Source organism: Bufo bufo, chromosome 6 (genome assembly GCF_905171765.1).
Source record: "Bufo bufo chromosome 6, aBufBuf1.1, whole genome shotgun sequence".
Lineage (NCBI taxonomy): Eukaryota > Metazoa > Chordata > Amphibia > Anura > Bufonidae > Bufo > Bufo bufo.
Genome location: NC_053394.1, coordinates 436,697,373 through 436,712,205, shown reverse-complemented (window position 1 = coordinate 436,712,205; position 14,833 = coordinate 436,697,373). Strand labels below are relative to the sequence as shown.

The 14,833-nt window shown below is 53.9% G+C and overlaps 1 protein-coding gene across 4 annotated transcripts in view; it reads left to right on the top strand.

Annotated features, from left to right (window-relative positions):
* PRKCA (protein kinase C alpha) overlaps positions 1-14,833 on the top strand; it is a 202,077-nt gene that overhangs the window by 135,823 nt on the left and 51,421 nt on the right. For all 4 annotated transcript variants that reach the window (XR_005779847.1, XM_040437437.1, XM_040437439.1 and 1 more), the window contains 3 exons: positions 12,172-12,328; positions 12,409-12,543; positions 12,733-12,826. Coding sequence is in view for 3 of the 4 variants with exons in the window: in XM_040437437.1 (XP_040293371.1) it covers positions 12,172-12,328; positions 12,409-12,543; positions 12,733-12,826 (386 nt within the window). In the remaining variant the exon portion in view is untranslated. The remainder of the gene's footprint in view (positions 1-12,171; positions 12,329-12,408; positions 12,544-12,732; positions 12,827-14,833) is intronic.

Below are 14,833 nucleotides of genomic sequence, written 5' to 3'. Positions count from 1 at the left end.
ATTGCCCCCTGTTATCAGCCATTTCAGGGGAGAGGATGACTGTAGGACAGGAGAATACAGTCTATTGCTCTCTGTTATCAGCCATTTCAGGGGAGAGGATGACTGTAGGACAGGAGAATACAGTCTATTGCCCCCTGTTATCAGCCATTTCAGAGAAGAGGATGACTGTAGGACAGGAGAATACAGTCTATTGCCCCCCTGTTATCAGCCATTTCAGGGGAGAGGATGACTGTAGGACAGGAGAATACAGTCTATTGCTCCCTGTTATCAGCCATTTCAGAGGAGAGGATGACTGTAGGACAGGAGAATACAGTCTATTGCCCCCTGTTATCAGACATTTCAGGGAAGAGGATGACTGTAGGACAGGAGAATACAGTCTATTGCCCCCTGTTATCAGCCATTTCAGGGGAGAGGATGACTGTAGGACAAGAGAATACAGTCTATTGCTTCCTGTTATCAGCCATTTCAGGGGACAGAATGACTGTAGGACAGGAGAATACAGTCTATTGCCTCCTGTTATCAGCCATTTCAGGGGAGAGGATGACTGTAGGACAGGAGAATACAGTCTATTGCCCCCTGTTATCAGCCATTTCAGGGGAGAGGATGACTGTAGGACAGGAGAATACAGTCTATTGCCCCCTGTTATCAGCCATTTCAGAGAAGAGGATGACTGTAGGACAGGAGAATACAGTCTATTGCCCCCCTGTTATCAGCCATTTCAGGGGAGAGGATGACTGTAGGACAGGAGAATACAGTCTATTGCTCCCTGTTATCAGCCATTTCAGAGGAGAGGATGACTGTAGGACAGGAGAATACAGTCTATTGCCCCCTGTTATCAGCCATTTCAGGGGAGAGGATGACTGTAGGACAGGAGAATACAGTCTATTGCTTCCTGTTATCAGCCATTTCAGGGGACAGAATGACTGTAGGACAGGAGAATACAGTCTATTGCTACCTGTTATCAGCCATTTCAGGGGAGAGGATGACTGTAGGACAGGAGAATACAGTCTATTGCTCCCTGTTATCAGCCATTTCAGGGGAGAGGATGACTGTAGGACAGGAGAATACAATCTATTGCTCCCTGTTATCAGCCATTTCAGGGGAGAGGATGACTGTAGGACAGGAGAATACAGTCTATTGCTTCCTGTTATCAGCCATTTCAGAGGAGAGGATGACTGTAGGACAGGAGAATACAGTCTATTGCCCCCTGTTATCAGCCATTTCAGGGGAGAGGATGACTGTAGGACAGGAGAATACAGTCTATTGCCCCCTGTGATCAGCCATTTCAGGGGGAGGATGACTGTAGGACAGGAGAATACAGTCTATTGCCCCCTGTTATCAGCCATTTCAGAGGAGAGCATGACTGTAGGACAGGAGAATACAGTCTATTGCTCCCTGTTATCAGCCATTTCAGGGGGAGGATGACTGTAGGACAGGAGAATACAGTCTATTGCCCCCTGTTATCAGCCATTTCAGGGGAGAGGATGACTGTAGGACAGGAGAATACAGTCTATTGCCCCCTGTTATCAGCCATTTCAGGGGGTGGATGACTGTAGGACAGGAGAATACAGTCTATTGCCCCCTGTTATCAGCCATGTCAGGGGAGAGGATGACTGTAGGACTGGAGAATACAGTCTATTGCCCCCTGTTATCAGCCATTTCAGGGGAGAGGATGACTGTAGGACAGGAGAATACAGTCTATTGCTCCCTGTTATCAGCCATTTCAGGGGAGAGGATGACTGTAGGACAGGAGAATACAATCTATTGCTCCCTGTTATCAGCCATTTCAGAGGAGAGGATGACTGTAGGACAGGAGAATACAGTCTATTGCCTCCTGTTATCAGCCATGTCAGGGGAGAGGATGACTGTAGGACAGGAGAATACAGTCTATTGCCCCCTGTTATCAGCCATTTCATGGGAGAGGATGACTGTAGGACAGGAGAATACAATCTATTGCTCCTGTTATCAGCCATTTCAGAGGAGGATGACTGTAGGACAGGAGAATACAGTCTATTGCCCCCTGTTATCAGCCATTTCAGGGGAGAGGATGACTGTAGGACAGGAGAATACAGTCTATTGCTCTCTGTTATCAGCCATTTCAGGGGAGAGGATGACTGTAGGACAGGAGAATACAGTCTATTGCCCCCTGTTATCAGCCATTTCAGAGAAGAGGATGACTGTAGGACAGGAGAATACAGTCTATTGCCCCCCTGTTATCAGCCATTTCAGGGGAGAGGATGACTGTAGGACAGGAGAATACAGTCTATTGCTCCCTGTTATCAGCCATTTCAGAGGAGAGGATGACTGTAGGACAGGAGAATACAGTCTATTGCCCCCTGTTATCAGACATTTCAGGGAAGAGGATGACTGTAGGACAGGAGAATACAGTCTATTGCCCCCTGTTATCAGCCATTTCAGGGGAGTGGATGACTGTAGGACAAGAGAATACAGTCTATTGCTTCCTGTTATCAGCCATTTCAGGGGACAGAATGACTGTAGGACAGGAGAATACAGTCTATTGCCTCCTGTTATCAGCCATTTCAGGGGAGAGGATGACTGTAGGACAGGAGAATACAGTCTATTGCCCCCTGTTATCAGCCATTTCAGGGGAGAGGATGACTGTAGGACAGGAGAATACAGTCTATTGCCCCCTGTTATCAGCCATTTCAGAGGAGAGGATGACTGTAGGACAGGAGAATACAGTCTATTGCCTCCTGTTATCAGCCATTTCAGAGGAGAGGATGACTGTAGGACAGGAGAATACAGTCTATTGCTCCCTGTTATCAGCCATTTCAGGGGAGAGGATGACTGTAGGACAGGAGTATACAGTCTATTGCCCCCTGTTATCAGCCATTTCAGAGGAGAGGATGACTGTAGGACAGGAGAATACAGTCTATTGCCCCCTGTTATCAGCCATTTCAGGGGAGAGGATGACTGTAGGACAGGAGAATACAGTCTATTGCTCCCTGTTATCAGCCATTTCAGGGGAGAGGATGACTGTAGGACAGGAGAATACAATCTATTGCTCCCTGTTATCAGCCATTTCAGGGGAGAGGATGACTGTAGGACAGGAGAATACAGTCTATTGCTTCCTGTTATCAGCCATTTCAGAGGAGAGGATGACTGTAGGACAGGAGAATACAGTCTATTGCCCCCTGTTATCAGCCATTTCAGGGGAGAGGATGACTGTAGGACAGGAGAATATAGTCTATTGCCCCCTGTTATCAGCCATTTCAGGGGACAGAATGACTGTAGGACAGGAGAATACAGTCTATTGCTCCCTGTTATCAGCCATTTCAGGGGAGAGGATGACTGTAGGACAGGAGAATACAGTCTATTGCCCCCTGTTATCAGCCATTTCAGGGGAGAGGATGACTGTAGGACAGGAGAATACAGTCTATTGCTCCCTGTTATCAGCCATTTCAGGGGAGAGGATGACTGTAAGACAGGAGAATACAGTCTATTGCCCCCTGTTATCAGCCATTTCAGGGGAGAGGATGACTGTAGGACAGGAGAATACAGTCTATTGCCCCCTGTTATCAGCCATTTCAGGGGAGAGGATGACTGTAGGACAGGAGAATACAGTCTATTGCTCTCTGTTATCAGCCATTTCAGGGGAGAGGATGACTGTAGGACAGGAGAATACAGTCTATTGCTTCCTGTTATCAGCCATTTCAGGGGAGAGGATGACTGTAGGACAGGAGAATACAGTCTATTGCCCCCTGTTATCAGCCATTAGAATGACTGTAGGACAGGAGAATACAATCTATTGCTCCCTGTTATCAGCCATTTCAGGGGAGAGGATGACTGTAGGACAGGAGAATACAGTCTATTGCCCCTGTTATCAGCCATTTCAGGGGAGAGGATGACTGTAGGACAGGAGAATACAGTCTATTGCCCCCTGTTATCAGCCATTTCAGGGGACAGAATGACTGTAGGACAGGAGAATACAGTCTATTGCTCCCTGTTATCAGCCATTTCAGGGGAGAGGATGACTGTAGGACAGGAGAATACAGTCTATTGCCCCCTGTTATCAGACATTTCAGGGGAGAGGATGACTGTAGGACAGGAGAATACAGTCTATTGCCCCCTGTTATCAGACATTTCAGGGGAGAGGATGACTGTAGGACAGGAGAATACAGTCTATTGCCCCCTGTTATCAGCCATTTCAGGGGGTGGATGACTGTAGGACAGGAGAATACAGTCTATTGCCCCCTGTTATCAGCCATTTCAGGGGAGAGGATGACTGTAGGACAGGAGAATACAGTCTATTGCTCCCTGTTATCAGCCATTTCAGGGGAGAGGATGACTGTAGGACAGGAGAATACAATCTATTGCCCCCTGTTATCAGCCATGTCAGGGGAGAGGATGACTGTAGGACAGGAGAATACAGTCTATTGCCCCCTGTTATCAGCCATTTCAGGGGAGAGGATGACTGTAGGACAGGAGAATACAGTCTATTGCTCCCTGTTATCAGCCATTTCAGGGGAGAGGATGACTGTAGGACAGGAGAATACAATGGTCTATTGCCTCCTGTTATCAGCCATTTCAGGGGAGAGGATGACTGTAGGACAGGAGAATACAGTCTATTGCCCCCTGTTATCAGCCATTTCAGGGGAGAGGACGACTGTAGGACAGGAGAATACAGTCTATTGCCCCCTGTTATCAGCCATTTCAGGGGAGAGGATGACTGTAGGACAGGAGAATACAATCTATTGCTCCCTGTTATCAGCCATTTCAGAGGAGAGGATGACTGTAGGACAGGAGAATACAGTCTATTGCTCCCTGTTATCAGCCATTTCAGGGGATGGGATGACTGTAGGACAGGAGAATACAGTCTATTGCCCCCTGTTATCAGTCTCTCCATTCTGTGGTCGTTGCTTTGGACGCCGGCAGCCGCTGTCTGCAGGGTAGGTTGTCCCTCGCTGTAGATGAGGCGCCTGCACCAGTCCCTCCTGTCCCGCTGTGACTGTGTAATCACTTCTCGGCAGCGCTTTCTCCAGGAGAAATTAATATGCTAATCCTCGCTGTAATGAGCGGCGGTATCGCTGTGAGGATATTAGCCGCCTCCGCAGGGTACTATCAGGCTGCAGCACCGGTGGGGGTGACTTCTGAATTACACTCGGCTATAGTCAGCTGATCACCCCCCACAGTACGGGTACGATTAGTGTTCTGCGGGGTTGCCAGTACCCCAAGATTTCTTTAACCATTTAATTCCTGCCCTGACCACTAGCGGAGCTGTTCTCTGGCGGCCTCTGTTATCTCCATGCTTTACACCTCTTGGGGCGTTCCCGTGTGTACCTGAGATAATCTGCGGTGGGGTGGAGGGAATATCCTGTAAGACACACAAATAGTAAAACCTGTTTACTAAAGGCAGGACACGGCGGGCGTCTCGGTGACACCCGGAGATGTCATCTCTGCTGCTGGCATCTTCACCTTCTTCCCCATCAGATAGAATCTTATAGTATTCAGCAGCTTCTCTCATGTCTGCTCTATTCACATCCTAAGCTGCGTTCACTCTTCTGCCGGTTGCCTATTCCCAGATCCCACTGCATTATGGGAGCTCAGCAAATCTGATCAGATTGTGTTTGCTGGCACTGAGTTGACACATTCAGGATGGTAGCCAGGCGAGGATCTGAATGCAGCTCTGGAGGTGATTGGAGCACATGGCATTAAGTAATTAGATAATTGTGACTCGTTTATGGGGGTGCTGTGATGGGGTATCGCAGCCATCCACCTGCTCAGCTGCTGATATATCTCTTTCTTATGCCGATAACCCCCCAGTACCCAGCCTGTAACCCCCCCCTTCCCCTAGTGCCCCGGCTGTAACCCCCCCCCCCCCCCCAGTGCCCCGCTTGTAACCCCCCCCTAGTGCCCGCTTGTAACCTTCCCCCCCCCAGTGCCCCGCTTGTAACCTCCCCCAGTGCCCCGGCTGTAACCCCCCCCCAGTGCCCCGCTTGTAACCCCCCCCAGTGCCCCGCTTGTAACCTCCCTCAGTGCCCCGGCTGTAACCCCCCCCAGTGCCCCGGTTGTAACACCCCCCCCAGTGCCCCGCTTGTAACCCCCCCCCCCCCAGTGCCCCGCTTGTAACCTCCCCCAGTGCCCCGCTTGTAACCTCCCCCAGTGCCCCGCTTGTAACCTCCCCCAGTGCCCCGGCTGTAACCCTCCCCAGTGCCCCGCTTGTAACACCCCCCCCCCCCAGTGCCCCGCCTGTAACCTCCCCAGAGCCCCGCCTGTAACATCCCCCCTCCAGTGCGCCGCCTGTAACCCATCCCCAGTGCGCCGCCTGTAACCCATCCCCAGTGCGCCGCCTGTAACCCATCCCCAGTGCGCCGCCTGTAACCCATCCCCAGTGCGCCGCCTGTAACCCATCCCCAGTGCGCCGCCTGTAACCCATCCCCAGTGCGCCGCCTGTAACCCATCCCCAGTGCCCCGCCTGTAACCCATCCCCAGTGCCCAGCCTGTAACCCTCCCCAGTGCCCCGCTTGTAACCTCCCCCAGTGCCCCGCTTGTAACCTCCCCCAGTGCCCCGCTTGTAACCTCCCTCAGTGCCCCGGCTGTAACCCCCCCCCCCCAGTGCCCCGCTTGTAACCTTCCCCAGTGCTCCGCTTGTAACCTCCCCCAGTGCCCCGGCTGTAACCCTCCCCAGTGCCCCGCTTGTAACACCCCCCCCCCCCAGTGCCCCGCCTGTAACCTCCCCAGAGCCCCGCCTGTAACATCCCCCCTCCAGTGCGCCGCCTGTAACCCCTCCCCAGTGCCCCGCCTGTAACCCCTCCCCAGTGCCCCGCCTGTAACCCCTCCCCAGTGCCCCGCCTGTAACCCCTCCCCAGTGCCCCGCCTGTAACATCCCCCCCCAGTGCGCTGCCTGTAACCCCCCCCAGTGCGCCGCCTGTAACCCTCCCCAGTGCCCCGCCTGTAACCCCTCCCCAGTGCCCCGCCTGTAACCCCTCCCCAGTGCGCCGCCTGTAACCCCTCCCCAGTGCCCCGCCTGTAACCCTCCCCAGTGCCCCGCTTGTAACCTCCCCCAGTGCCCCGCTTGTAACCTCCCTCAGTGCCCCGGCTGTAACCCCCCCCCCCAGTGCCCTGCTTGTAACCCCCCCCCCCCCAGTGCCCCGCTTGTAACCTTCCCCAGTGCCCCGCTTGTAACCTCCCCCAGTGCCCCGGCTGTAACCCTCCCCAGTGCCCCGCTTGTAACACCCCCCCCCCAGTGCCCCGCCTGTAACCTCCCCAGAGTTCCGCCTGTAACATCCCCCCTCCAGTGCGCCGCCTGTAACCCCTCCCCAGTGCCCCGGCTGTAACCCCTCCCCAGTGCCCCGCCTGTAACCCATCCCCAGTGCCCCGCCTGTAACCCCCCCCCTGCCCCGCCTGTAACCCCCCCCCCAGTGCCCCGCCTGTAACCCTCTCCAGTGCCCCGCTTGTAACCTCCCCCAGTGCCCCGCTTGTAACCTCCCTCAGTGCCCCGCTTGTAACCCCCCCCCCCCCAGTGCCCCGCTTGTAACCCCCCCCCCCCCCAGTGCCCCACTTGTAACCTCCCCCAGTGCCCCGCTTGTAACCTCCCCCAGTGCCCCGGCTGTAACCCCCCCCAGTGCCCCGCCTGTAACCTCCCCAGAGCCCCGCCTGTAACATCCCCCCCAGTGCGCCGCCTGTAACCCATCCCCAGTGCCCCGCCTGTAACCCATCCCCAGTGCCCCGCCTGTAACCCTCCCCAGTGCCCCGCCTGTAACCCTCCCCCAGTGCCCCGCCTGTAACCCTCCCCCAGTGCCCCGCTTGTAACCTCCCCCAGTGCCCCGGCTGTAACCCTCCCCAGGGCCCCGCTTGTAACCCCCCCCCAGTGCCCCGCCTGTAACCTCCCCAGAGCCCCGCCTGTAACATCCCCCCTCCAGTGCGCCGCCTGTAACCCCTCCCCAGTGCCCCGGCTGTAACCCCGCCCTAGTGCCCCGGCTGTAACCCCTCCCCAGTGCCCCGCCTGTAACCTTTCCCTAGTGCCCCGCCTGTAACCTCCCCAGAGCCCCACCTGTAACATCCCTCCCAGTGCTCCGCCTGTAACCCTCCCCAGTGCCCCGCCTTTAACCCCTCCCCAGTGCCCCGCCTTTAACCCCTCCCCAGTGCCCCGCCTGTAACCCCTCCCCAGTGCCCCGCCTGTAACCCCTCCCCAGTGCCCCGCCTGTAACCCCTCCCCAGTGCGCCGCCTGTAACCCATCCCCAGTTCCCTGCCTGTAACCCCCCCCCAGTGCCCCGCCTGTAACCCCTCCCCAGTTCCCCGCCTGTAACCCTACCCAGTGCCCCGCTTGTAACCTCCCCCAGTGCCCCGCTTGTAACCTCCCCCAGTGCCCCGGCTGTAACCCTCCCCAGTGCCCCGCTTGTAACCCCCCCCAGTTCCCCGCCTGTAACCTCCCCAGAGCCCCGCCTGTAACATCCCCCTCCAGTGCCCCGCCTGTAACCCCCCTCAGTGCCCCGCCTGTAACCCCCCTCAGTGCCCCGCCTGTAACCCCTCCCCAGTGCCCCGCCTGTAACCCCTCCCCAGTGCCCTGCCTGTAACCCCTTTCCCAGTGCCCCGCCTGTAACCCCTCCCCAGTGCCCCACCTGTAACCCCTCCCCAGTGCGCCGCCTGTAACCCTCCCCAGTGCCCCGCCTGTAACCCATCCCCAGTGCCCCGCCTGTAACCCATCCCCAGTGCCCCGCCTGTAACCCATCCCCAGTGCCCCGCCTGTAACCTATCCTCAGTGCCCCGCCTGTAACCCATCCCCAGTGCCCCGCCTGTAACCCATCCCCAGTGCCCCGCCTGTAACCCATCCCCAGTGCCCCGCCTGTAACCCATCCCCAGTACCCCGCCTGTAACCCATCCCCAGTGCCCCGCCTGTAACCCTCCCCAGTGCCCCGCCTGTAACATCCCCCCCCCCCCCCCCAGTGCACCGCCTGTAACCCCCCCCAGTGCCCCGCCGCTTCCGTTTTATCCTTAATCATTGTCAATGTGGACAAAACGTAACTGAACAGAACGGAGTCACCAGAATGCATTCCGCTCTGATACCGGAGAGCAGCGTGCTGCGGTTTTCTTTCTGTCCTGAGATGCGGAGCAAAACAGATCCATCATGATCCACAATGCAAGTCAATGGGGTCGGATCCGTTTTATCTGACAGAATCGAAAACTGATCTTTCAGTGGAGTTCATGACGGATCCATCTTGGGTATGTTAAAGATAATACAATCGGATCCGTTTATAACGGATGCAGACGGTTGTATTATCAGTAATGGAAGCGTTTTTGCTGAACCCTGCCGGATCCAACAAAAACTCTAGTGTGAAAGTAGCTATAGAGCTGCACTGCCATCTGGTGGTGACATCGCTGTACTGACTGTGAAAGTGTGCTGAAGGCTGTACAGAATAATGAAATGGGGGCTGTGACCGCAGAATGGTAACCCCTCACACTGGAGCGTTATAAGAGGAGCGTCTGATATCAGTCACATATGATGTCATGTCTCTGGAGGTTATATCAGCACTAGAGCGTTATAAGAGGAGCGGCTGATATCAGTCACATATGATGTCATGTCTCTGGAGGTTATATCAGCACTAGAGCGTTATAAGAGGAGCGGCTGATATCAGTCACATATGATGTCATGTCTCTGGAGGTTATATCAGCACTGGAGCGTTATAAGAGGAGCGTCTGATGTCATGTCTCTGGAGGTTATATCAGTACCCCTCCTCCCGTTCTGTATGGATCCTGCACAGTACCACTCCTCCTGTCCTGTATGGATCCTGCACAGTACCTCTCCTCCTGTCCTGTATGGATCCTGCACAGTACCTCTCCTCCTGTCCTGTATGGATCCTGCACAGTACCGCTCCTCCTGTTCTGTATGGATCCTGCACAGTACCGCTCCTCCTGTCCTGTATGGATCCTGCACAGTACCTCTCCTCCTGTCCTGTATGGATCCTGCACAGTACCTCTCCTCCTGTCCTGTATGGATCCTGCACAGTACCCCTCCTCCCGTTCTGTATGGATCCTGCACAGTACCCCTCCTCCCGTTCTGTATGGATCCTGCACAGTACCCCTCCTCCCGTTCTGTATGGATCCTGCACAGTACCCCTCCTCCCGTTCTGTATGGATCTTGCACAGTACCTCTCCTCCCGTTCTGTATGGATCCTGCACAGTACCTCTCCTCCCGTTTTGTATGGATCCTGCACAGTACCGCTCCTCCTGTTCTGTATGGATCCTGCACAGTACCTCTCCTCCTGTCCTGTATGGATCCTGCACAGTACCTCTCCTCCCGTCCTGTATGGATCCTGCACAGTACCTCTCCTCCCGTTCTGTATGGATCCTGCACAGTACCCCTCCTCCCGTTCTGTATGGATCCTGCACAGTACCCCTCCTCCTGTTCTGTATGGATCCTGCACAGTACCTCTCCTCCCGTTCTGTATGGATCCTGCACAGTACCTCTCCTCCCGTTCTGTATGGATCCTGCACAGTACCTCTCCTCCCGTTCTGTATGGATCTTGCACAGTACCTCTCCTCCCGTTTTGTATGGATCCTGCACAGTACCTCTCCTCCTGTTCTGTTCTGTATGGATCCTGCACAGTACCTCTCCTCCCGTTCTGTATGGATCCTGCACAGTACCTCTCCTCCCGTTCTGTATGGATCCTGCACAGTACCTCTCCTCCCATTCTGTATGGATCCTGCACAGTACCTCTCCTCCCGTTCTGTATGGATCCTGCACAGTACCTCTCCTCCCGTTCTGTATGGATCCTGCACAGTACCTCTCCTCCCGTTCTGTATGGATCCTGCACAGTACCTCTCCTCCCGTTCTGTATGGATCCTGCACAGTACCCCTCCTCCCATTCTGTATGGATCCTGCACAGTACCTCTCCTCCCGTTCTGTATGGATCCTGCACAGTACCCCTCCTCCTGTCCTGTATGGATCCTGCACAGTACCGCTCCTCCTGTCCTGTATGGATCCTGCACAGTACCTCTCCTCCCGTTCTGTATGGATCCTGCACAGTACCGCTCCTCCCGTTTTGTATGGATCCTGCACAGTACCTCTCCTCCCGTCCTGTATGGATCCTGCACAGTACCTCTCCTCCCGTCCTGTATGGATCCTGCACAGTACCTCTCCTCCTGTCCTGTATGGATCCTGCACAGTACCTCTCCTCCCGTTCTGTATGGATCCTGCACAGTACCTCTCCTCCTGTCCTGTATGGATCCTGCACAGTACCCCTCCTCCCGTTCTGTATGGATCCTGCACAGTACCTCTCCTCCCGTTCTGTATGGATCCTGCACAGTACCGCTCCTCCTGTTCTGTATGGATCCTGCACAGTACCTCTCCTCCCGTTCTGTATGGATCCTGCACAGTACCGCTCCTCCTGTTCTGTATGGATCCTGCACAGTACCTCTCCTCCCGTTCTGTATGGATCCTGCACAGTACCGCTCCTCCTGTTCTGTATGGATCCTGCACAGTACCGCTCCTCCTGTTCTGTATGGATCCTGCACAGTACATCTCCTCCCGTCTTTTACTCACAGGGTTAACGGACTCGTGCTTCGGTTCTCTTTTCCGCCTTGTAATTGCCTCTAATTTCAGTTGCGCGGATAATCAATTGCCGTGAAATGAGAGTCGGAGATGCGGTCATCAGTCCAGGGCACCTCGTCTGCCGCCGGCAGGAGGTCATGTGACCTTATCCCCGGCGTCTTTATCCTTAGCGGGAAGTTTTCATGTCTCTGTAACTTTATATCAACTAGAGCGGAGGAGAAGGGGAGCGGTAGTCCTGCAGTACCGCCCTCTGCCACCAGTCTGCGCACACGCACCCCATTCTACCTTTCACATTAGCCCCAGGGCTCCCTCCAGTGGACACTCTGTACATTGCAGGCTCCGCAGCTCGAGGATTTCAGTCTTATTCCCACAGAAGTCATGGAAACTTTCCTTCCTGAGTCACGGATCATCAGGCGACACAGAAAATTCCTGCCCCGGTCAGAGATCTCCTCCCAACCCTCTGGGGCACGCTGCGCCTTCATTGAAGCAGCGATAATAAACTTCCATTAGTCCGGCATCCAGCTGACAACTCAGGTCATGAAGTATTGGGATAGCTAGTCTGCTGCTACTGCTCTATGTTGTCAGCCAGTAGAGGCTCAGATTTTACGGAGAGCGGCGGTTCAGGTGTCTGGTTATTTACCCTGCATTTTTCTTGCAGTTCGAGACGCCAAGAACTTGATCCCTATGGATCCCAACGGGTTGTCAGATCCCTATGTGAAGCTCAAGCTCATCCCCGACCCCAAGAATGAAAGTAAACAGAAAACCAAAACCATCCGCTCCACCCTGAACCCGCACTGGAACGAGTCCTTCACCTTGTACGTTGTCCCGGGGCTGGTGGAGCAGACCTCGGTGCAGCGCCGTCTCCGCTCACTCTCTGCCTCTCTTTGTCTCACAGTAAGTTAAAGCCGTCAGACAAGGACCGGCGCCTGTCCATAGAGATCTGGGACTGGGACCGGACCACGAGGAACGACTTCATGGGGTCCTTTTCGTTTGGGGTCTCTGAGCTGATGAAGATGCCGGCTTGCGGGTGGTGAGTGACTTAAAGGGGAACTCCACTCAGAACACAACTGGTCACCTGTGGTTAATACGATCCCCGCCCGTATGGTAGGAGCCCCCTCCCCCTGTGATGTATAAAGCAGGTGACACGGTCAGGTGCTGCGTTCCGCTGAGGATGCCCTGTCCGGATCTTGACATCTGACGTTGCGCTCTGTCCTTCCAGGTACAAGCTGCTGAATCAGGAGGAGGGCGAGTATTACAACGTGCCCATCCCGGAAGCCGATGACGAAAACCAGGAGCTGCGGCAGAAATTTGAGGTGAGGGTCGTTACACCCTGCAGGCTCCGGTTATAACAGCAGCGTGACTATTATAACTTCTTTAACCCTTGAAGGTAGTCAGATGTTGTCAGGGAGTGTGGCGCGCTGTATCTCGTGATCGTGTCTGTTCCTGTTGTATGATCTATGACAGGAACGCCCTCTCCTGGCCTGCAGCCTCCCGGACATGTGTTCACTAGCAGTATGGACTCTATTGCCTTGTTCTTACTTTTCCTGAATCCTCAGGTCACAATCCTCCAAGTGATGTCTGGAAGACGATTCATAATTCTCGCCTCCTGTGGATGAAACCTGCATTGTCAACTTTTCAAATGTGTCCTGAAGTTCACCATGTTGTCCACTAGGTGGTGTGTGTGATGTATAACAGATGGAGGTACACTCAGTGTCCACTAGGTGGTGTGTGTGCTGTCTAACTGATGGAGGTACACTCAGTGTCCACTAGGTGGTGTGTGTGCTGTATAACAGATGGAGGTACACTCAGTGTCCACTAGGTGGTGTGTGTGCTGTATAACAGATGGAGGTACACTCAATGTCCACTAGGTGGTGTGTGTGCTGTATAACAGATGGAGGTACACTCAGTGTCCACTAGGTGGTGTGTGTGCTGTATAACAGATGGAGGTACACTCAATGTCCACTAGGTGGTGTGTGTGCTGTATAACAGATGGAGGTACACTCAGTGTCCACTAGGTGGTGTGTGCTGTATAACAGATGGAGGTACACTCAGTGTCCACTAGGTGGTGTGTGTGCTGTATAACAGATGGAGGTACACTCAGTGTCCACTAGGTGGTGTGTGTGCTGTATAACAGATGGAGGTACACTCAGTGTCCACTAGGTGGTGTGTGCTGTGTAACAGATGTAGGTACACTCAGTGTCCACTAGGTGGTGTGTGTGCTGTATAACAGATGGAGGTACACTCAGTGTCCACTAGGTGGTGTGTGCTGTGTAACAGATGTAGGTACACTCAATGTCCACTAGGTGGTGTGTGTGCTGTATAACAGATGGAGGTACACTCAGTGTCCACTAGGTGGTGTGTGTGCTGTGTAACAGATGGAGGTACACTCAGTGTCCACTAGGTGGTGTGTGTGCTGTATAACAGATGGAGGTACACTCAGTGTCCACTAGGTGGTGTGTGTGCTGTATAACAGATGGAGGTACACTCAGTGTCCACTAGGTGGTGTGTGTGCTGTATAACAGATGTAGGTACACTCAGTGTCCACTAGGTGGTGTGTGTGATGTATAACAGATGGAGGTACACTCAGTGTCCACTAGGTGGTGTGTGTGCTGTATAACAGATGGAGGTACACTCAATGTCCACTAGGTGGTGTGTGCTGTATAACAGATGGAGGTACACTCAGTGTCCACTAGGTGGTGTGTGTGCTGTATAACAGATGGAAGTACACTCAGTGTCCACTAGGTGGTGTGTGTGCTGTATAACAGATGGAGGTACACTCAGTGTCCACTAGGTGGTGTGTGTGCTGTATAACAGATGGAAGTACACTCAGTGTCCACTAGGTGGTGTGTGTGCTGTATAACAGATGGAGGTACACTCAGTGTCCACTAGGTGGTGTGTGTGCTGTATAACAGATGGAGGTACACTCAGTGTCCACTAGGTGGTGTGTGCTGTATAACAGATGGAGGTACACTCAGTGTCCACTAGGTGGTGTGTGCTGTATAACTGATGGAGGTACACTCAGTGTCCACTAGGTGGTGTGTGTGCTGTATAACAGATGGAGGTACACTCAATGTCCACTAGGTGGTGTGTGTGCTGTATAACAGATGGAGGTACACTCAATGTCCACTAGGTGGTGTGTGTGCTGTATAACAGATGGAGGTACACTCAGTGTCCACTAGGTGGTGTGTGTGCTGTATAACAGATGGAGGTACACTCAGTGTCCACTAGGTGGTGTGTGTGCTGTATAACAGATGGAAGTACACTCAGTGTCCACTAGGTGGTGTGTGTGATGTATAACAGATGGAGGTACACTCAGTGTC